The sequence below is a fragment of the Maniola jurtina genome, chromosome 1 (assembly GCF_905333055.1).
Source record: "Maniola jurtina chromosome 1, ilManJurt1.1, whole genome shotgun sequence".
In the NCBI taxonomy this organism is placed as follows: Eukaryota; Metazoa; Arthropoda; class Insecta; order Lepidoptera; family Nymphalidae; genus Maniola; species Maniola jurtina.
Window position 1 is genome coordinate 16,644,219 of NC_060029.1, and position 23,746 is coordinate 16,667,964.

A 23,746-nucleotide genomic window follows, 5' to 3' on the forward strand; every position below is an offset into this window, starting at 1 on the left:
ATTTTTAGTAAAAGTAGGGTCTATTCTTATTTGCTCATAAACGCACATATAAAAATTTGGAGTCCAGGCCTTGCTGTTAGCTGCTAATGGGTTCTCAAAGTAGCCCGAGTATGCTTGTTTTACAAAGTTAGACACACTTGCACGACATTCTTTAATACATACTCGCCACCAAATGGTACAAAAATGATTGGAATAACTTGCAGATGTTCTTCTTGATGTTCACCTCGATAAATTTTGGAAATTACTTGTGTGACCTTAATAAAGTGTGAACATACAAAGTGTGAGTATAGTGCAAAATATGGGGGTACCTGTATCTCAAAAACTAGAGCTGCTGTGTAAAAAATTAAAGTAGATCTGAAATCAGCGACGTCAAATTAGTAAGAAACAGTTTCAAAACCTAATAAAACAAAAAAGTTGAATTTTGTATGCCAGTGAAATGATTCGGAATCGGAAGCCACTTTATATATCGCGAAATTTGGAAATGTGGTCAAATTTTCGAAATCCATATTTATCAATGAAAAGCGACATAATTTTGTAAGTAGTACCTACTTACTTCAGTTTACTATTTTTGAACAGTTTCGCAGAGGTACAACAATCGGCCTCATTCAATCAGCCGCCATATTTATAGTAACAGGCAAATAAATACAATTAAGTATTGGAACTACAATACCTATGCTCCTAAATGTATCTTAAAAAACAAGTCTCATTCAGCGTTACAAGTGCAGAAGAGGAAGTAGACAGACGGATTAACATCAGTTCGAACAAGTACTGGGCACAAAAGGAAAGAATGAAAGGAGCTTACGCAGTACATCTTAAAAGATCCGTTACAGATACATGCATCCTGCCATGCCTCACCTATGCCAGCCAAACATGGGTCCAGACAAAGAATATAAAAAGAAATAGTGACTTGCTAAAGGGCGATGGCAAGGAGCATAACTTAAGGAAAAAATATTCAAAGTGAGAATTGAAGACATAAGAAAAAAGACAAAGCCTACAGACACCTTGAGACATGCCCTAAAACTGAAATGCAAATGGTCATATTGTATCGATTTTTACAGATGAAAGAAGGACAGGAAAAATCTCCCCTTGGCCAGGTCCAGCAGGTAAAAGAAAAATAGGTAGACCGAAGACGCGTTGGTCTAATGCTATTGTGCAAATCGCGAGAGAAAATTAGCTTGATAGTACCAAAGACAGAGAGAAATGGGGATACCCAAAAGGGATCCTTATCCAAGAAAGAAGAATACCAGAATAAATATTTAAAAAAAATCTAAAGAAAAATTAAACCGACTTCAAAAACCACAAACACTAAAAAGTAAAAATAATTTTAGTGATTGTGGTTTTTGAAGTCGGTTTTATTTTTCTTTTGAAAATTTTTTATTTCACAATTTTTAGTGGCCCCACTGTACTATAATATGCCATACCCAGTTAAAACCCTACTGTTTACTAAGATATTACACTGATCGCGAGCAATTTGCTCTTATCCATTGAGGAGTTCCGTTCTCCATCTCGGAAGATATTCATCAGATCTTCATCGAATTTATATGGGACCACCTGCGAAGTATACCCTATCAAACAAAAAAAAATCCAAATCGGTCCAGGCGTCTTTGAGTAATCGGAGAACATACATTAAAAAAAAAAGTTACCGAGGAATTCAGAACCTCTTCCTTTTTTTGAAGTCGGTTAAAAATATACTAAGATTTACTAACATGGTGTTATACCACAGAGTAGCGAACAGAGGCAAAGCTTCTAAGAAGCGAACAAAATTTATAACTATTTTGGTAGGGTTGGCACAGAAGGATACAATTTAATAAACAATAGGTATTTGTTCAACAAGATGGCAAAGTTTGTTTTTTGTTGTGATTGCTTAGTTTAAATATCGATCGATAGATCTAAATATCGATTTTGAACGAAATCAGTCACTTTACAAAGAATTATAAATGGTGCCAACTTTTTAAATTTTGGTAACAGTTTCCTATTTTGATCCCAGGGAGCTCTAAATATCGATTTTGAACGAAATCGGTCAATTAACAAAGAATTTCAAAATGGCGTCGACTTTTTTAAATTTTGGTAACAGTTTCCTTTTTTGTGATCCCAGGGAGCTTTAAATATCGATTTTGAACGAAATCGGTCAATTAACAAAGAATTTCAAAATGGCGTCGACTTTTTTAAATTTTGGTAACAGTTTCTTATTTTGTGATCCCAGGGAGCTCTAAATATCGATTTTATACGAAATCGGTCAATTAACAAAGAATTTCAAAATGGCGTCGACTTTTTTAAATTTTGGTAACAGTTTCTTATTTTGTGATCCCAGGGAGCTCTAAATATCAATTTTGAACAAAATCGGTCAATTAACAAAGAATTTCAAAATGGCGTCGACTTTTTTAAATTTTGGTAACAGTTTCCTTTTTTGTGATGCCAGGGAGCTCTAAATATCGATTTTGAACGAAATCGGTCAATTAACAAAGAATTTCAAAATGGCGTCGACTTTTTTAAATTTTGGTAACAGTTTCTTATTTTGTGATCCCAGGGAGCTCTAAATATCGATTTTATACGAAATCGGTCAATTAACAAAGAATTTCAAAATGGCGTCGACTTTTTTAAATTTTGGTAACAGTTTCTTATTTTGTGATCCCAGGGAGCTCTAAATATCAATTTTGAACAAAATCGGTCAATTAACAAAGAATTTCAAAATGGCGTCGACTTTTTTAAATTTTGGTAACAGTTTCCTTTTTTGTGATGCCAGGGAGCTCTAAATATCGATTTTGAACGAAATCGGTCAATTAACAAAGAATTTCAAAATGGCGTCGACTTTTTTAAATTTTGGTAACAGTTTCCTTTTTTGTGATCCCAGGGAGCTCTAAATATAGATTTTGAATCAAATCGGTCAATTAACAAAGAATTTCAAAATGGCGTCGACTTTTTTAAATTTTGGTAACAGTTTCCTTTTTTGTGATGCCAGGGAGCTCTAAATATTGATTTTGAACGAAATCGGTCAATTAACAAAGAATTTCAAAATGGCGTCGACTTTTTTAAATTTTGGTAACAGTTTCCTTTTTTGTGATCCCAGGGAGCTTTAAATATCGATTTTGAACGAAATCGGTCAATTAACAAAGAATTTCAAAATGGCGTCGACTTTTTTAAATTTTGGTAACAGTTTCTTATTTTGTGATGCCAGGGAGCTCTAAATATCGATTTTGTACGAAATCGGTCAATTAACAAAGAATTTCAAAATGGCGTCGACTTTTTTAAATTTTGGTAACAGTTTCTTATTTTGTGATCCCAAGGAGCTCTAAATATCGATTTTGAACGAAATTGGTCAATTAACAAAGAATTTCAAAATGGCGTCGACTTTTTTAAATTTTGGTAACAGTTTCTTATTTTGTGATCCCAGGGAGCTCTAAATATCGATTTTGAACGAAATCGGTCAATTAACAAAGAATTTCAAAATGGCGTCGACTTTTTTAAATTTTGATAACAGTTTCCTGTTTTGTGATCCCAGGGAGCTCTAAATATCGATTTTGAACGAAATCGGTGAATTGACAAAGAATTACAAAATGGCGTCAACTTTTTTAAATTTTGGTAACAGTTTCTTATTTTGTGATCCCAGGGAGCTCTAAATATCGATTTTGAACGAAATCGGTCAATTAACAAAGAATTTCAAAATGGCGTCGACTTTTTAAATTTTGGTAACAGTTTCTTATTTTGTGATCCCAGGGAGCTCTAAATATCGATTTTGAACGGAATCGGTCAATTAACAAAGAATTTCAAAATGGCGCCAACTGTTTTAAATTTTGGTAACAATTTCCTGTTTTGTGATCCTAGGGATCCTCAGATATTGATTTTGAACAAAATCTATGACAGTTCAAAAAAATAGATTTTAAACACTATTTAAATTATTATCATTAACATTAAATTAAATGAAAACACGACGCGCGACGTGTACTGCAGCCCCTGAGCTTGAGCACAGGCCGAGCCGGTATAAACCGATTTCTCTCCGTACGCGACGTAGCGCCTGTGCTCACGCACACACGCGCCTCAAGCTTGTAGTAGTGTACCTATCGTAGCGCGCTTGTATGAAGCTTTGACTCTGTTCGCTACTCATGTGGTTATACAACGCAATACCACACTCACAAACACTCGTACAAACATACAGACAAGTATATACTCACACACACTCACACACACACACACACACATGGACGCACACGCACTTTTGAACGGTTTGAACGGAACACGGTTTTGAAATTGAAATTGAAAACAGTGTAAGAATTTGTAAGAAAATATTTAAAAAAGGTATATCAGCCGGTTTTTTATTCCAGCTCTTAATACATGTAAAAACGTCCAATCTGTTCATTTACTCGAGCCTTTACCCTAGTACCTAATTATATCGACCGCCCCATATCAAAACAAAGTAAATGTCATTTTTCCGAAAATCGTTTTATGTCATAAGCCTAACTTTCATAGTATGTCCCGTTGTATTGTAAGGACACCCACATTAAAGTAAAATTAAAAGCTAGTAAGTCGCTTTGACCTCTGTCTTTCTGTCCGTCTGTCCGTCTGTCGTGTCTGTCAAGAAAACCTATAGGGTATTTCCCGTTAACCTAGAATTATGGGCAGGTAGATAGGTCTCAACTCTCATAGCCCAAGTAAAGGAATAAATCTGAAAACAAATTTCGTGATTCTAGATCAACGGGAAGTACTGTATAGGTTTTCTTTACGGACGGACGGACAAACGGACAGACAACAAAGTGATCCTTTAAGAGCTCCGTTTTTCATTTTGAGGTACGGAACCCTAAAAAAGAAAATGATGCAATGTAATGAATAAATGTGTAGGCAAGTCTTCACACTAAAATATTTAAACCCCTTTAATTTAAAAACTGTCATAGCCTAGTGGTTAGAACGTCCGCCTCCTAATCGAAGGTCGGGGGTTCGATCCTGGAATCACGTTCTACTAACTTTTCAGTTATGTGCGTTTTAAGCAATTTAATATCACTTGCTTTAACGGCGAAGGAAAACATCGTGAGGAAACCTGCATACCTGCAAGTTTTCCATGTTCTCAAAGGTGTGTGAAGTATGCCATTCCGCATTGGACCAGCGTTGTAGACTATTCTATTCTTTTGAATTTAAGCCGCTTACTAGGTTTTGATTTGAGAAAGCTGGAATGCCAGATTTGACATTAATTGACAAAATTGAGAGACCTAAGCTTGTATAAGAACACAGAAGTGTCATAATTCGTGTTCACTTTGCCTAACGTCTCTCAGAGAGCAGAGAGAGATTTAAACTGTTTCTTATAATCATTGGCCATATTTCAAATGCGAAAGTGTGTTTGTTGGTTTAATATTTAATCACACTGCAACGGAGCAACCAGTCGACGTGGTTTTTTGCATGGATACATTTAAAGACCTAGAGACTGACATCTCTCTCCGCATCGTATTCTTTATTGCTGAGGGTTGTGACCTCTTACCATTATTCCTACATCTAATGGTAGGTTTTCTTGGGATAATAATGTGGTGGATTCAAAGAGCCTACGGAACTCGACTAGAAAAACGAGATTTTGACTCTTAGGTTTAACGGTTATGAATTATTATCAGTGATATAATTTATTAGCGCTGCCAGGTAAAATGACATTTATCTCAGAAAATCAAAGAGTTTCCACGAGATTTTTTCCAAGGTTGCGCTACTAAGTACATATATTATGAAGAGGAAAGGTTTGTTTATTTGTTATCGATAAACTCTGAAACTACTGAACTACTTGCACTAAAGACATAATCATCAACATCAACCGACAGACGTCCACAGTGAATATAGGTCTTTAATAGGGTCTTCCACATGCTACGGGTTTGCGCCGCCTGAATCTTTGCGCTTGCGCTTAACGACAATCATGCTTTAAAGAAAGTAGTGATGAGGTCCAAGTAGGAGCACGCTTACCTAGAAGATGCCTATTCACTCTTGGCTTTCAGGTATCTAAGGTATATATGGCAGGAAACACGGCCCCCGAAATGGCGTTCCAACCTTTAGGCTCTCCCCATTGCCCGCAGCATGAATCTGAGCTTTCTTATGAGACCCATGGTTATATTATGTACATATAATATCTCATAAGAAAGCTCTAACACACAATCCAGCTAAGTAAGTCCAATTTCGAAAAAAGCTAGCTAGCCGACAAATCTAACTCAGGCAGCCTTCGGGAATCTTCGAGATGTCTCTCGTCCAAAATTCCTCAATGCTTGAAGACCAGTCTTTGAATAGTGCATATTGTCAGTGATGAAATATGGATCCGAAATATAGGTCTTTTTTTTGTACACAGGAAATGCCTGACGCATACCCCTCCGTCATGTGGGGCTTGCACCAAACTTGCACTACTACGAAATCCATTTCGGAACACGGCACCCGGGACGAGGCGCGCTATCTCCTAGAAAACATAGGTATAATACCTATTTAGAACACTTACTATCTGTCATCATAATCTATGACAACCTCCGAGTATTTACCTGGTAAAACCGTAACTTTAGAATCAAATTTAGTATATAAGCAGGCTTCATTTAGAAATGAAAAAATCCCTATTTTATTTTTCAACGATTATAAACACAACTTTCATTCAAAAATAATAAGCTTAAATTCATTTTAAATAATATTTTGCGACGAAATGACGCGCGCAGTCCGCCCGTCATGAGAGTCCAGTGGACACTGAATTCCATAGAGCGCCTGCAAGAAAATAAATAGCACAGGAAGTTTTTTGGTTAGTTTTAAATTATTTAAGAAATGAAAAACATTTAGTATAAAACTAACAATTAAAATTGATTGCTAAACCTAAACATATCATTTTCTGGAGGTTGGCTTCAAAGTGTCAAGATGTTAAAGAAAATTTTTACAGAACAAGTTGCGAACAGCAATGTTTTCAACTTGTTTTTTTTTATTTATTGGGATAATGTATACAAAATTAAAAGAAGTACTTATAATCTTCACAAACTGAAGTTTTTAATTGCATGTATTTAATAGCTGTTAATGCTTTAGAAAAATAAACAATTCACTTCAAAGTACAGCATTTTTGCGATTTGTCAAATAGCCATAGTCTTAAGTAGATACTATTTAATAGTAGAAATCCTGTTCTACCAATGGACAATCTATCACACTTTTATAATAGTAGAGATTTATCAATACTAAGTTGATTACACCTTAATAACACTAATTACAGTTATTAGACCCACTTTACACCTCATAATATCTCCTCGTATATCAAATGAATGATATAACCACCACATGAACTAAGTTTTAAGTCTCTTTTAAGAATACCACCCCTCCGGCCTACGTGGTGCGGGGTGTTAAGGGGGGGTTGCAGTGGGACGTAGGGAAGGGGGGGGGGGAGGTTATCGACCGCTCCATTATACGGCCGGGCCGTTCACCCGCCCGCTACGTCGTAGTAGCGTCGTAACCGAAAACAACGTAACCGCGTAGCTCGTAGCTATAGGCTCTACGTAGCCCAGGCCAATCTTTAATTGAACTTTTTTCTTAGCCACAGTAAGAAAAGGAGGAAAAATAATGAAAAAGAGAGTAACTATTTCTAATGTATCTCGTAACAAGAGATTATATAATAAATGTATGTAAGGTTCATGTATGTATGTGAGATTTTTATTCCCCCATAACTCCTTAATACCTGAACAGATTTGGATGTATGAAATATCATTAGAATCCCTACATTGACTCAAGTGACACTGGCTATAATTTTTTTGAGATAAATTCAATATAGCGGCTGTAGGACGCAATTTTTAAATGTAAACGTTTTTACTTTTTAATGCGTAACAGGGCGTCTCGTTTTAAATTTTTTAAAACGAGAGTTGTTCTGGAATTAATTTTTATAAGTCCAAGCACAAATCCAGCGGCTAAACGGCTCGACATACACCACTAGCTTACGTAAAATTAAATATTATAATGACTAGCTGATGCCCGCGACTTCGTTCATGTGTATATAAGTTTTGATTAATCCCGTGGGAACTCATTTATTTTCTGGGAGAAAAGTAGCCTATGGGGTATAGGGTATAATCTATCTCCTTTCCCAGCCAAATCATTTCGGTCTTTTTTGCTTGAAAGAGTAACAAACATTCATACATCCATACATATACAAACTTTCGCGTTTATATTATTAGTAGGATGTACCTAAGGCGAAGGCCACGAGACCCCATTAAGGTAATTTGAGAAGTTATATCAAACAGTAAGTTCTGTACCATCATACAAGAAATAACACTTTTTTTGTGATGTACCTAACCACAAATTCACGATTTTCGGATTTTCCCTTTCCTTCTACCTACTAAATCTCATGATTCTAGGTCAACGGGAAGTACCTATAGAGTTTGATTCCCTTAACGGGTCTTGACAGACAGACAGGCGCGGGCGACTACAGAAGCTCACGAGGCAAAGGAAGGCAAGAGTTAGAGGTGCGTGCCCAGGATCTAACCCCCGACTCCCCAATAGAGTGCATTTTAACCACAAAGCTATCACTGCGATATTTTTTAATTTCTACACTAGCGCTTGGCTGCAATCAGACGTGCTGGCAAGTGATGATGCAGCCTAAGAAATATAATAGAAATCACATAAATTCGTAATCACTTTTAATACCTGCTTCGTAGCCCCAGATTGGGCGATAATGATTCCACTATACAAAATATGATAAAAATGATATAATATTTGTAAGGCTGCTAATCGCCGCCTTGGAATTATGTAGGAAGGCGCTGAAAGCCGCGGCGAGAGGTCGACCGGCGCTGAAACCTCACCTTTATCCCTGCATAATACACGAGGGTTTATCATCTCGCTGTTATCTTTTAATTTGCTACAATTTACAACCCCTCTGGCGCACTGCTAAATTATTTGATAACCCCTTGGTGCAATGGTGAGCGCTGTGTTCTTGTAAGTGAGGGGTGCCAGCTTCACTTCTCGGCAGGGACAGTTTGAAGATTTATAATTTACCAGCTTATGCCCGCGACTTTGTACGCGTGACTACATAAATTTCGAACCACTAATGTATTGTTAGGGGATGAATTTTCAAAAGTACTTTCTTAGCGGATGTCTACGTCATAATAGCTATCTGCATGCCAAAACTTCAGATCGTTAATTTGTTGAGATATGACCTTGGATACTTGACTTGGATGAGAGCTTTCATCGAAAATGCGGTCTTCAGTCAAAGTCAAAGTCAAATCATTTATTCAAAGTAGGTACAATTGTACTCCTTTTGATGTTCGAAATTGTTAAATTTGCATGATATAATGGTGATAATTAATTACGTAACTTAAAACTAAAGCTACGAGGGTTCCAAACGCGCGTTTATTCTTTTGAAATAGCAAAATAACCACACTGACATTACACTTGCGCGAAGCCGCGGCGGGTCGCTAGTATTTGATAAAGCAGTGGTAACTGCTAGGCACAATTGATACTTTCCAGCGCGCGAAGCATTCTCTCTCACACAATAGCCCGCGAGGACGAACAGAACTCACTGAACATTCATATTGGACGCTTTTTACCCGAGGTTTTATTATCATGGACGATTATTTACTTTTTAAACTGTCTCTAAACATATGACGAAAACGTACAGCTCAAAATAATCTAGAAAAAGGATTTTTTACATTTAACTTATTTAATAAAGCAATCATGGAAGCCACAATTGATACTTTCCAACGCGCGAAGCATTGTCCCTCACACAATAGCCCACGAGGACGAACGGATCTCACTGAACATTCATATTGGACGCTTTTTACCCGAGGTTTTTTATCATGGACGATTATTTACTTTTTAAACTGTCTCTAAACATATGTTATGACGATAAAATACAGCTCAAAATAATCTAGAAAAATTATTTTTTACATTTAACTTATTTAATAAAGCAATGCTAGCCACAATTGATACTTTCCAGCGTGCGAAGCATTGCCCCTCACACAATAGCCCGTGAGGACGAACGGATCTCACTGAACATTTATATTGGACTATTTTTGGACGGTTTTATTATCATGGACGATTATTTACTTTTTTTTAAACTGCCTCTATAATATGTAAGTTACGACGAAAACGTAATAATAATCTAGAAAATATTATTTTGCATGAATTATCTCTCGTTTGCTCTATTCTGTAGTGGGCGTAGTGGAGTAAGTTTTTTAAAAATCCCGTGGAAACTTTTTGAGTCTTCGCGATGCAAGCTACCTCTGTACCAAACATTAAAATTGGTTAAACGGATCCGTGGGAACTCTTTGATTTTCCGAGATTAAAACGTAGCCTATGTCCGTCCCCGGGATATAAGCTAATAAGGCACTGTTAAAACGAGACAGCGTTATACTGCTGGCACAAATTATCTGTCCCGTTTTAACTGAAACTTTAGTCTAAGTAAAGTCAAAGTGCGCTCTATAAATTTCAACCTTGGGTACTCTGTACTAATTTAAAAGGTAGGGTACCATAAGGGTGTAAAATAGGGTTACAGGTGCAGGATCGACCTCTCGATTATAAATGTGACGATTACCCTGTGAGAGGTCACAGGGGTTGCAGGGGTCCCGAGGGGAGCAGGAATTGATTAGCTTTGTTTTTTCGCGACTCACATTAATCACGGAGGTTAATTAATCACCCCTGTCGATAGCACGCTGACCGCGACCCCGATACTGCAAACCCTGGCCTAAGCATTTAGGGTTGACACTTTATAATATTTTTAAATAGAAACAGTAAGTTTTTCTTTCTCTCTACTAAACTTTTACAAGTGCCAAGTTCCAATAAAAAATTATAGTGAAAAACTAAATGCAAAATTCAAACTTCTTGGATTATAGTAATAACATGATGTGAAGATTATATTGCGGTATTTTATGGGGATAGAATTCATTATTAAAGAAAATAAATTTAAAAATTATATTTTTCGAAATTTTTAGTATAATTAATTATTATTAACGTCAGGGTGTAAAACGGTTAAAATGGTTAACAAACTTATAACTAGCAGCAAATGTGGATTTTATGAATTTTAGAAGATCCTCTATTTAATAATTTAAATTTATATAAATAAAAATTTTAAGTAATAATTTATTTTTGACCGAGGCATCATCCCTATTATATATTATATGTATATACCACAGGGTCAGATTGTAAGATAACCCAGGATTCAGCAGTTACTCTATGGATAAATATTGTTTTTTTCTGGACCTTGATTTCCCCAAGGACCCAGAAGATTGTGTGTGACAGCCCTATAAGGGGTGGTTTCGACATTGATGCTCAGCCCTATAAGCTATTAAGAAAGAAATTAGGCAATACCCCTGATCCCGGGTAGCGACGTGATGCGTTTACGCGATCACACTAATAGAGAGAGAGCCAACGAGGGCCAGACCTTCGTTATTTTATAAAAACTGAAAGTCTCTCTGGGTATTGTCCCCAACATAGTGAGGAGCGATCAGCGACTATGAAATTCGGATTAGGTGGATTTGAAAGTTAACAAGTAACAAAGGTATAAAAATTCTTACGTCAAAGTATAACCTCTATTTTTTTTTTCTTAGGAATAGTATTAGAAATCACGTCATGCATTGCCAGACACTTACTGTCATGGCAACCTCTCAGAGATTAATAAATTCTGGCATCACGATACTCAGTGTGTGGCAATGCATGATGTGATTTCTAATAAAATTCCGAAGAAAATATTTAAAAAAAATGAGACTTTATCTAACGTAAGATTTTTACAATTTCATTACTTGTTTTCTCCCAAAGCCACCATGATCCAAACTAATACACTGAGAAACTTACAGCTTTTATAAAATAACGAAGGTCTGGCACGTGCTGGCTCTTAGTCCATAACATCCCCTGCTTATTGCCACAGTTATACCCCGAGCGTACGAACTAACATAATAATACCTACTTACTAAAAGAAAGTAGGTACCTATTGACCTGATTTAAGTGACCCTTACAGAATAGAATTGAAATATTTTTATTCAAATAAACCCTTACAAGTACTTTTAAATCGTCAAATGCATCTACCACAGGTTAAGAACGCCTTTCCTACCGAGAATAACCATCAAGAAACTCAGCTTTCAATGCAATTTCTTTACAATTACATTCTTTACTATTTTGCAATTACTTTTCAAAGAAAAGTAATTGCAGTCCCGCGCATTGCTGAAGCGGGCTGTAGGTCAAATCCACGGTCTTCTATCATTTAAATAATCTTCGTATATTTTTTCCGCATTTACCTATAATATACCCATATTATACTGGACTGGTGATAATGATTTTTACGCACTTGTGTGGGAATCTCAACCTTTTTTTTTTTGAAGGTGCTCGATAAGATAACAATCTTACTGAATAATTACTAAAATATTATGATGATTTTATCTATTTAATAGTGATAACATAATGATAACATTATGTACCTACATGAAGACCTGTAGCGGAAATGTGATAAGTTAATCGAATTTTATTTGTAGTTAGTACCTATGTATATTTTGCGATATCCCCTCGCATCATACCCCGACATGGCAATCACGGTATGAGGCGGGGGGACACCCCGATTGCCATGTCGACCTGTCGCGAAATATAAGAACTAAATTTAAGAGAGCAGTGATAACCTAGTGGTTAAGGCGTCCTCCTATTTTAGGTTCGATCCCAGGAACGTACCTCTAAAGCCGAGTTTACATTACGAATTTAGTGGCATGAAATTAGTTTCATGACATTAATTTCATAGGCAATTCCACGTGTAAACATCTAATTTTTCGCGTATTGAAATTAGTTGCGTGACATTTATCTCAACATGCATGAAGGTAATTTCTTAATGTAAATTCCGCTTAAATAATTCAACTTATGTTTTTAAGTAATTAAATATCACTTGCTTTAACGGTGAAGGAAAAATCGTGGGAAAACTTGCATGCCTCAATGTTCTCCACAAAGATCTTTAAAATGTGTGATGTCTGCCAATCCGCCAACCAGCGTAGTGGATTATGGTCGAACCCTTCTCATTCTAAGAAGAGACCTGTGCTTAGTAGTGAGCCGGGTTACGGGTTAATCATGATGATGACGAAGAGTTTATTCTTTATACTGACCTCAGCTTCGAGTTTAGTTATCCAATTGATGCAATAACTGCAGTTGAAGTAGTTGGATAAATGAACAAGACTTGAAAAATGACACGCTCTGTAGGTGGACTTCCTCAACTCTGACGTAAGCCATACTAGTCCATAATATTGATAAAAGTCTGTATGTCTGTCTGTTAGCTTTTCACAGCCCCGTACGTTAAAACGATATTGAGGTATAGTTGTATATAACTTGCAACCCGGAGATGGACTAGAATGATTAATAACAACCCTGAGTCTGAGTTTGTTGTGGAATGTTCTTAAACCTGGGTGCATTTGGAACCCTCGTAGCTTTAATTTACTTAGGTTATAGGTTTAGGTTATAGATTTCTGTATTAGGTTATAGGTTATAGGTTTCTGTATCATCAATTGACAATCGAAAGGTGTACAATAGAAATATAATTTGAATAAGTGACAACTTTTTGTCCCGGAAAATCAAAGATCGCACAGGATTGTCAAAAACCTATATCCACGCGGACAAAGTCGCGAGCATCAGCTAATCACGAATATGATATCTGCAGGCAAAAAAATTTACTGCTTATAATCTGGAAAGATACAATCGTGCTAAATGATAATACTCTAAGAGCTGAAGCGCGCAATGTGCAAAGCAGTTATACAATGTCAAAGTGATTTATTTAAAATAGCTATCTACCATTGTACACACTTTGATCATCAATTTGAAAGAAAGAAAGAAATTTAGTTTGATTTAGAGCTTATGCAGTACAACAGAATAAGATCGATATTTCAACCCAGTTAGCAGTGCCATCAAATGACGTCAAAAACTTATCTGTTCACAAGATGGAGAAGGTTTCCAACGAGAAGAAAAATAAATATGAAGAAAATAAATATAGTATTATTCACAACTTCGTCCGCGTGGATTTAAGTTTAAAAAACCCGTGGGGACCCTATGATTTTCCAGGATAAAAAATAACCTAACAGACTGATAGACACACATCACTACCTATATTATAAATGCGAAGGTGTGTTTGTTTTGTTGGTTTATTAGCTTGTTCGTCTGTCCTTTAATAACGTCACAAAAGAGCAAAGTATTAGCGTGATTTTTTACCTGGTATAGTTAAAGACCTGGATTACGACATAATATGCTACTTTGACCCCGGAAATCAAAGAGTTCCCACGGGGTTTTTAAAAACCTAAATCCATATGGACACAGTCACATAGTGTATCAGCTATTTTATATTATTAATGTGGATGCTTTGATGTATTGCACGCTATTTAAAACCAACCACCTGTTCTGAGACTATAATCCTAGATAAGCGAGGACCATGTAAATTGCGCACGCGCTCGCGGTAAAAACCGCGAGGGCATTGATTGTGGGGCAGTCGCCGTGGGGTATTCATTGTGGACCATCCTTTGGACCATTTTTTGGACCGTTCTTTGGGCCATCCTTTGTGGAGCACTTATGCCATGCTGCACTCTATGAAAGCGTTTGGCATTACCGCCATCGTGGTGCTTGGACTTGGTCTTATAGCAGGTAATGTTCACTTGAATCTCATACCTTCTTTTAGCGCACTCTAAAGATAGAAAAATAAACGTTAGATACATTAGTTATTATTAATTAGAAAGTTCTACACAATTTCTAAGCTAAACAAAAATGAAAAGTCTAAATACTATTCCTTTCTTAATGTGCCCTGCAGAAAAGGGTATCATTTTTACACCTATCTATCAGTTTAGTTTGGTTTAGAGCGTGTGTAGTGCAACAGAATTAGATACAGTGCCGAAATCAATCCAGCTAGCATTGTCATCAAATGACGTCCTAGTCTAATAGTTCCTGACGTCGGTCAGCTACTATTAAGGGGTCCGGGATTCGATCCCGGGTATAGGGCATAGAATAGCGAGGAATTAATTATTACTAATTTAATACTTATTTTCACTCAGGTGCTATCACCTGGGCAGTGCTCGCAACGAGAGACCGTGGCCCTCCCGCGCCGAGCCCTCCGGATCTGATAGATCTGGACTGGTGGCAGCACTGCGTCCTCTACCAGATCTACCCTCGCTCGTTCAAGGACAGCGACGGGGATGGCATTGGCGATTTGAAAGGTAAATCTTTGGACTATGATCTCTACGCACTAGAGATGCGCATGTGTGTGTGTTTGTGGGAGTGTGTTTGTGTGTGTGTGTGTGTGTTTGTTACTCTTTCACGCAAAAACTAATGTATAGATTTGACTGAAAGGAATGGAGATAGATCATACCCTGGATTAACACAAAGACTACTTTTTATCGCAGAAAATTAATGAGGTCCTACGGGATATTCAAACCTAAATCCATGCGAAGTCGCGGGCATCAGCTAGTAATACAATATCGTATATTTATGTTGATCTGTTTGTATAGCGACAGGAAACCATTACGAAATTCCGGTCACAGTTTACCACTTTTGTACTGAATCGTAAACAGTCTATACAGCAGTTGTAATGCCTACCGGAATATAATAACTGAATCGATTTAACGTTTGTTGTTATTGCGGCTATTGTCATGATTTGGTTGTTAGCCTAAAGCCGTGTTGATGGTAGCTATATCCAAACAACTAAGGTATTTATTGGTTTTTTAAGGGCTCTATGATAAATTAGGGATATAGGTTTTTTAAAAATTCCGTGGGACCTCTTTGAGTAAATTAGTTTGATGAAACTCCATCCATACCCTTCCCAAGTTAGCCCGGTTCTATATTAAACTGCATCATCACTTACCTCCAGGAGGCTAACTTGTATCATAATAAAACGAATTCCGGTAAAATGCCGGTAACGCATTGGCGGTTCCTCTGGTACTGCAAATGTTCATGGGCGGCGGTAATCACTTAACATCAGGTGATCCACCTGCTCGTTTGCTCAATACTTTTGTTTAAAAAAATAACTTGACGAAATAATTTGCCGTTTCAGGTATCACGGAACAGTTGGAGCATTTCGTAGAAGCGGGAGTAGACGCGGTATGGATGAGCCCCATATTTGAGTCGCCCATGGTGGACTTTGGTTACGATATCAGCAACTTCTACGAAATACACTACGAGTATGGCACTATGGAGGACTTTGAGAATCTTCTGGAGAAAGCACATGAACTAGGTATTTTTCCATTATATTTTTTTAAAGAATATTAGCCATGCTAATCATGTCTACTACTCCTCTTTCACCTCCAGTTAGGCGTAAAGCTTGTACCAGGAGTGGGTACGACAATAGTGCAACGGGTGGGGTTTGATTGAACCGCCGACCTTTCGGAATTCAGTCCGCTCCTTAACCGTTGAGCTATCGAGGCTCTATTATTTTATCGTAATCATCTTACTTGCTGATTTTACTTAATACACGTAGGTACTTACTGATTTTTAGATCTCGTGGCAGTCAATAATTCTTGCTATCTCTTTCCAAATAACTCTACAATGAATAAACCTATCCTTCTCACATTTTTTCTTGGTTCCTACCTCTTAATTATATCGTTTTTTAGGTATATTGACATTGATACAGAGATAGACATTGTTGATTATGATAAAGATAATGAAATAATACGTTCACATAAATTCTTTCACTATCTGTACGCAGAATAGGTAAGTTATATAAATGTGATTTGCAAAAACATATCTAGTTTTAGTGGTCTTATTCAGATGAGATTAAAATATTATTTGAACAGCGACTATCACTTAAGATACAACTATCTTTTTTCATTATAGTATTGGAACTACGTCATTATTATCAGAAAACTAATCGCGCCACCTGAATCATCGGATCCCTGCGACTTATTTGATGTCGTCCCCCAAAACGAATCAGCGCTATACTGCTGGCATAAGTCTGTCTCGTTTTAACTGGAATTTAAGTCTAAACAAAGTCTAAGTGCGCTCTATAGATTTCGACCTAAGTTTTCTTATGAAGTGAAGTGACCATAGAGAGGAGAGATTACAGAGGAGGATATGTAGATATCTAGGTATATGGATGGACTTATTTTCTTTTTGATATTCAGGTCTAAAGGTTCTGCTGGACTTCGTGCCGAATCACGCCAGCAACATGTCTGAGTACTTTATCAAGTCCGAAGCCAAGGAGCCGGGCTACGAAGACTTCTTCGTGTGGGCTGACGCTTTGCCGGATCCAGATAACGCCACTAACAGACTTCCACCATCAAACTGGGTAAATGGAATCTCACTAATAGCTTCATGAAATCTATTCTCTATCTGTTCCCTGAAATTGTCGGGTAGATGTATCTTGCCAAAGAATCATCATGATCAACGTATCTCCAGCTCACTACTGAGCACGGGTCTCTTCTCAGTTTGAGGAGTTTGGTCATAATCTACCATCCTGGTCGTCCGCCTCTCCGTCCGTCAGTCTGTATGTCAGCCGGCTGTATCTCATGAACCATAATAGATTTTTTTGAGAATTTCCATAGAATATGTATTTCTATTGCCGCTATAATAACAAATGATATAAAATTCAAAATAGCCATCTTGAAAATTAAAAAAATTAAATTGTTTCTTGTAAGATGGTGCGGAACCTTTGTCCGACTGGTACTTGATCAGTTTTTTTGGTCCAGATCAGTCAGTTCGCTGGTTCTGCCTGGGAGTGGAGTGACAAGCGTCAGCAGTACTACCTTCACCAGTTCGCCATCGAGCAACCCGACTTCAACTTCAGAAATCCAGACGTGCAGAAAGAAATGATTAACATCATGAAATTCTGGCTTGATAAGGGTACACGCACCAAATAATTTGATTTAGGAAAGAAAAAAAACATTTATTCTTTGAAAGTTGTGCCTCACATCACCAGTTGTACCTACCTACACCTGAGGGTTTGCTTAGGTATATTACTAAGACTCCGCTGTTCGTCTATCCGTCTGTCTGACATTGGGCTGTATTTCGTAAACCGTAATAGGTAGAGAGTTGAAATTTGTACAGAATGTCTATTACAACAAATAAAAAAAAAAAACAAAATTACCGACACAAAAATCAAAAAAAAATTAAAAAGTGTTCTTGTACACGATGGTACGGAACCCATATGTGAGTCCGACTCGAATTTGACCGGTTCTTGTATATTTAAAGGTGCGGATGGGTTCAGAGTAGATGCCCTCCCCTATCTGATGGAAGCAGACCCCGCGGACCACGACGGTCGCTACCCCGACGACCCCTTGAGTGGCCGCGCAGAGTTCCAACCCGGTCAACTGGGCTACAACATTCCCCTGTACACGAAGGATCTTCTCGAGCTCTACGATCGCGTACATGAATGGCGAGGCTTCGTGGACAGTTACTTGGAAGCCAACGGTGGAGACACTCGGTACGTCGGTTTTTTAAGAGGCTTCGGTCGTGGCTAGTTATCACCCTACCAGCTAAGCCGTGCTGCCAAGCGATTTAGCGTTACGGTACGATGCCGTGGAGTAACCAAAGGGGTATGGGTTTAATAAATACTGCCATACCCCTTCCAGGTTAGCCCGCTTCCATCTAAGACATGCATCATCACTTACCAACAGGTGAGATTGCAGTCAAGAGCTAACTTGTATCTGAATAATAATAAAAAGTGAGTTTTATCCCCAATATTATTCAAATAAAAGGCCGTTTCCCTTCTGTAATAATGTATGAACAAGTTTGTTATAAAGATAGAACAGGCAATGATGAAACTTTTAATAAGGATCTTATAACTCGGGCGCGCTATATAGGATCTTATTACTCAAGAGGCAAGATACACTTTCAAGTGAGGCTAGGTTTCATGAGTCAAACTTTCCAAGTAGGTAGGTATACGACTTTTATAATCTACTAGCTTAAGCCCGTGACTTCGTCCGCGTGGTCTAAATACACGAATTTCAAACCCCTTAAGGGGTTGAATTTTCAAAAATCCTTGCAGCTGATATCTACGTCATAATAATAGCTATCTGCGTGCCAAACAGCTTGATCCGCCCAGTAGTTTGAGCTGTACGTTGATAGATCAGTCAGTCAGTCAGTCACCTTTTCCTATTATTGAATTAGATAAGTATTTAGGTACTTATAGGTGATATTATAAATGCAAAAGTGTGTGTGTCTATCTATCTGTGTGTCTACTAGATTTTTACGGCCCGTCCGATTAAGTGGTTTCGATGACAGACTACTTTTTGTCCCGGAAAATCAGAGTTCCCGCGTAATTTTTAAAAACCTGTATCCAAGGGGATTGCTTCGCGGGCATCACCATCTAGTCTATAATATTGCACGATGGTACGGAACCCTCCGTGTGCGAGTCCGAACGCACTTGACCGGTATTTTTATTTGTTTATAGTGTGATATTCTCTGAAGGCTACGCGAATATTTCCATGACAATGCTGTACTACGGAAACGAGGATGGAGACATTGGCGCACACTTCCCCTTTAACTTCGACTTCATCAGTGAGCTGTCCAACACGTCCACGGCCAGGGACTTCGGTTACACCATCCTGAAGTGGCTGACTTATATGCCTTATGGAGCTATTCCTAACTGGCAAGTATGTACCTCGACATGGATTGACTGTTGGTATTATACAGTTCATGCTGAGATATAGCCTGCTGACAGACAGACAGACAGAAAGACGGACGGGTGGATGGAAACAGACAGCGAAGGCTTTAATAGAGTCCTGTTAGCACCCTTTGGATATACGGAACACTAACTTTTAGGTTTTAAGCCCTTTTAATGTTATTATTTCGCAGACTGGTAACCACGACAACAACAGGGCGCCGTCGCGTTTCCGCGTGAACATGGTGGACGGCCTCACCAGCCTCAATATGCTGCTGCCGGGGGTCGCTGTCACATACCAGGGCGAAGAAATCGGTAAGACATAATCATTATTATCAACCAATGACGCCCACTCCACTTGTTAAACGCCACGTTCCTCTTGCAAAAATCCTCTATCCACTGTCTTGTCCTACGGGCAGTGCCGGGCCATTGTTTCGACAGACTTCTCAGACTTGGGCGCATTTGGAACCCTCGTAGCTTTATTTTTAAGTTAACATAATTAATCATCACCACTACATCATTGTTTGACAATCAGAAAGTCTCCAATAGTACCCAATTAGAATAAATGACTTTTCATAAGTTAGGTATGCGTCAATGAAACGCAGGTACTTCCTGTATGTCCCTTTACTTACTTCTTTAGATTAGGCCTCTACTCATATAATTAGGTAATGCCACCACAAAACCCTGTTTTCACTCCCAGTAATTAGAATCAGTTTCACTTCCTCTCTCCACTCTGCAACTCTCAGAGTTGCCAACATTTCGGTGTCATTCCCTCAGTGTTTCCATTATACATGTGATCATAAGTCTCTTGTAGAGACTTTCACACGCACAAATTTGAACAGCCTCCATCCAGCGGCACCTTGCGACTCGTTTGATGTTACCTGTCCACCTATTCAGAGGTTTTCCAACAGCTAGTTTACAGTATGGGTATGTACTGATCTTGGACGAATAGTGGTTAATTCGTCCCAGGTACTGATATGGGTAGTGAAGTGATGATTATGCAACCCTGTCAGGTATGAGAGACGGTTTCGTCAGCTGGGAAGACACGAAGGACGTTGAGGCGTTGCGACGCGGAGACAACGAGACCTACTTGCTGTACTCCAGGGACCCTTGCAGGACTCCGTACCACTGGGATAGTTCAACCAACGCCGGGTTTTCCACTGGAAACAAAACGTGGTTGCCTGTCGCTGGGGATTATATGGAGATTAATCTTGCTAAACAGAAGGAGGATGCCCGCAGTCATTTCAAGGTAAATTAATTAATATTGTAATGATTTTGGGCTTAACTCATACCCGCCCGCCCGGGTAGCTTATTACAATTATCGTAAGAATGTCTAATTCAAAAAAATACATGTATACTTTGCTTTTTACTGGTGAAAGAATTTTCTAAATCGGTTCAGAAGTTCCTGAGATTACTGTTTACAAACGAACTACAAATTTTACGCCTTTATAAAATTAAGTATTACATACATATAGATAAAACAGAACACTATGCAGAACTCTCCGGCATGCAAGTTTCTTCACGATGTTTTGTTATATTTAATTGCTTCAAACACGTTCAAATAAAACTTAGATGTGCGGGCCAGGGTTTGAACCCCCGACCTTCTAGATCGAAGGCGGGTACGTCTTCACCACTAGGCTATCATGATGAGGTTATCAATATGAAGGTTAATATAGCTTAAACTCCACAGGTTTATCAAGCACTAGTAAAACTGCGGAAGGAAAAGACTTTATCACATGGCGAGTACTCAGTGAGAGCACTCTCCAACAGAACATTGTACCTCGTGCGGTATCTAAGGACATTCGACACAATAGTGTTGCTGTTCAACGTGTCAGAGATGCCTGACACAATCATACTGAGCAGGGTCCTACATCTAGAACTGCCAGCTACAATTGTAGTCTCCAGTATACACTCTGCAAGGGTTGCAGGGTAAGGTTCTCATATTGATTATTTCTCATAATAATTATTTACTCAGAAAGGCTTTTTTTTTCGAAATCTGCCTGGATTTTTTTTTACCGCTAAATGGCTAGCTTGGAAAAGTCATTCGAATTTCGAACGTGACAAACTGTCTACGGATGATATACCTAACTTTTTTAGGGTTCCGTACCTCAAAAGGGAAGATGGAACCCTTATAAGATCACTTCGTTGTCTGTCTGTCGTGTCTGTCAAGAAAACCTATAGACTACTTCCCGTTGACCTAGAATCATGAAATTTGGCAGGTAGGAAAGGAAAAAATCCAAAAATCGTGAATTTGTGGTAATATCACAGAAAAATTGTAAAATGTGTTCACGGAAAAAAATGACAGGTGGGTCTTATAGCGTAAGTAAAGGTAAAAATCCAAAAACCGTGAATTTGTGGTAATATCACAAAAAAAAAAATTAAGTAAAATGTGTTCACGAAAAAATTATTCTTTAAACCACCCTTAACTTGCAGCGTTCTGTAGATATACACAAAAAACTCCTTTAACTTTAGATTTTCGGCCAATAAAATTGATCATTTTACTTTTCAGTGACCTAATTGAAGGAGAGAACTTGACTCTTGCGCCAGGAGAAGCTATCATACTGAGAGCCAAACCAGTTTCATGACATACTAACTTTTTAATTTAAACTAGTTTTAAAATATTTCAAGTAGTTGTGTGAAGTGTAAATTATTGTACATAGTACTATTGATAATAACATTATTAGTTAGTTAAGTATTTAATTAAAATTATTTTTGTAAAGAAAATTAAGTTTACTAGCATATGAGTTTTGATACATTCGTCAAAATAAAAATTGTAAAAATAATATTCATTAAGTGTTTCGTTATTTTGTCTATTTATAATGGCAAAGTATACACAACTAGGAACCCCACGTCTTAACCAATAGGCTATCACCGCTATTAAAATAAAAAGTACTTACAAAATTATGTGTAGTGAAAAAGTAATTTAACTTGTAGTACGCAACGCAAACATCCAAAATTAAAGTTTTCTTTCTGGTTATTAAACCACAAATGATATTCCTTTTTTAACTTGAAATTTGAATTCCCTGCTTAAAACAGACAATGCAATAAGCATTTCAAGAATAGCACGGTTCCTTTGAGGAAGTAACTACCCGGCATTATAACCTGAATGTTTACTATATTATATCGTTCACATAGTTCAAAATGGCCGGCACAAAGCAAAACTTTACCAAGCAGGACTGAGAACATATTTTGTAAAGTTACTTCGGATCGGATCACGTCAAACTACTTACCCATATAGCTGTGGTCACAGGCCACAGCTTAGCTACCATACAGATCAGAATCTATAGCCGTAGCAACAGAAGCACCACGTATTTGACAAGATCAACTGGTCGATTAAGGAAAAACTGTATCAATCACTATTAAATATGCTCATTTGTTGTGATTGGCTGCATTTATGGTATTCTTGCTGCAACAGTGCATTTCAGCTAATAGTGAAAGTGTTTCGGTCAATGAGAGGTGATTGTTAGGATCATACAAATTATTGTTGTCAAACTACGCCGGTAGGCCTTGCGTAGTTATCTGACAGAAAATGATGTCGTCTTATATGGCAGCGGGCTAACTTTAGGGATAGGTGTGAATTTTTTACTGATCCATACTTACTCCTTATTAATTACTACACGGTAACTCAAAATCGGGTAAATCACTTGGCGGCTTTGCTGGTAGGATGATAACTAACCACGGCCGAAGCCTCCCAGTCCAGACCAGAGGCATTTTAGAAATTACTTATGAATTTCTAATGCCACTGCCGCGAACAAAACCCGGGATCTCCCACTTATGAGACCATAGCGCTCACCGTTAAGGTGACGCATTCTGGTGCTTTCTTCATACAAACGTATGAGGGTGATTACTACATTATTTGATATTATACGGTAAAGATTAAGTATTATATTGATTTTTCTCGTCATTATCTAGGTATATTGATACCAGGGAGGTTATCAATGCTCAACTCCCACTTATAAGCCAAAAAGGTCGTCAAAACATGTGAAGCAGTTCCCGAACTGTAAGATTGCTAAGCTTTGACTTGTTTCAGCGGGAAGTTACCTCAAACGCTAGGTGTATAGTTGCGGCAGACCGCAGGCTTCGCTCCTGCAGCGTTTCGTTTGATTCTACCTACTTCAAAGGATGCCCGCCTTACTCTATTACTTCAACATATTAGACGCAAAGAAATCTAGCCATATCTAAAACAAGTCGTAATAAAAAAAAATTAACCAGAGTGAGGGAATACTAGGTTTGATGCTGAATCAAGGG

At 37.9% G+C, this 23,746-nt stretch overlaps 2 protein-coding genes and 1 long non-coding RNA gene across 3 annotated transcripts in view; 1 reads left to right on the forward strand and 2 right to left on the reverse strand.

Moving 5' to 3' along the window:
- LOC123864847 overlaps positions 1-23,746 on the reverse strand; it is a 100,330-nt gene that overhangs the window by 54,096 nt on the left and 22,488 nt on the right. The window lies entirely within an intron of this gene.
- LOC123865064 lies at positions 8,952-18,970 on the reverse strand. Its single transcript, XR_006795889.1, has 3 exons — positions 18,925-18,970; positions 13,138-13,140; positions 8,952-9,089 (listed from the first exon to the last, which is right to left on the reverse strand). It is a non-coding gene; the product is annotated as an uncharacterized LOC123865064 (long non-coding RNA).
- On the forward strand, positions 14,357-22,287 carry LOC123864641 (maltase 1-like). The gene is made up of 11 exons (XM_045905248.1): positions 14,357-14,556; positions 14,961-15,122; positions 15,956-16,135; positions 17,022-17,185; positions 17,586-17,739; positions 18,088-18,319; positions 19,289-19,490; positions 19,693-19,813; positions 20,512-20,747; positions 21,189-21,427; positions 22,008-22,287. The coding sequence occupies exons 1-11, from the start codon at positions 14,490-14,492 to the stop codon at positions 22,081-22,083; spliced, it is 1,833 nt and encodes a 610-aa protein (XP_045761204.1). The 5' UTR covers positions 14,357-14,489; the 3' UTR covers positions 22,084-22,287.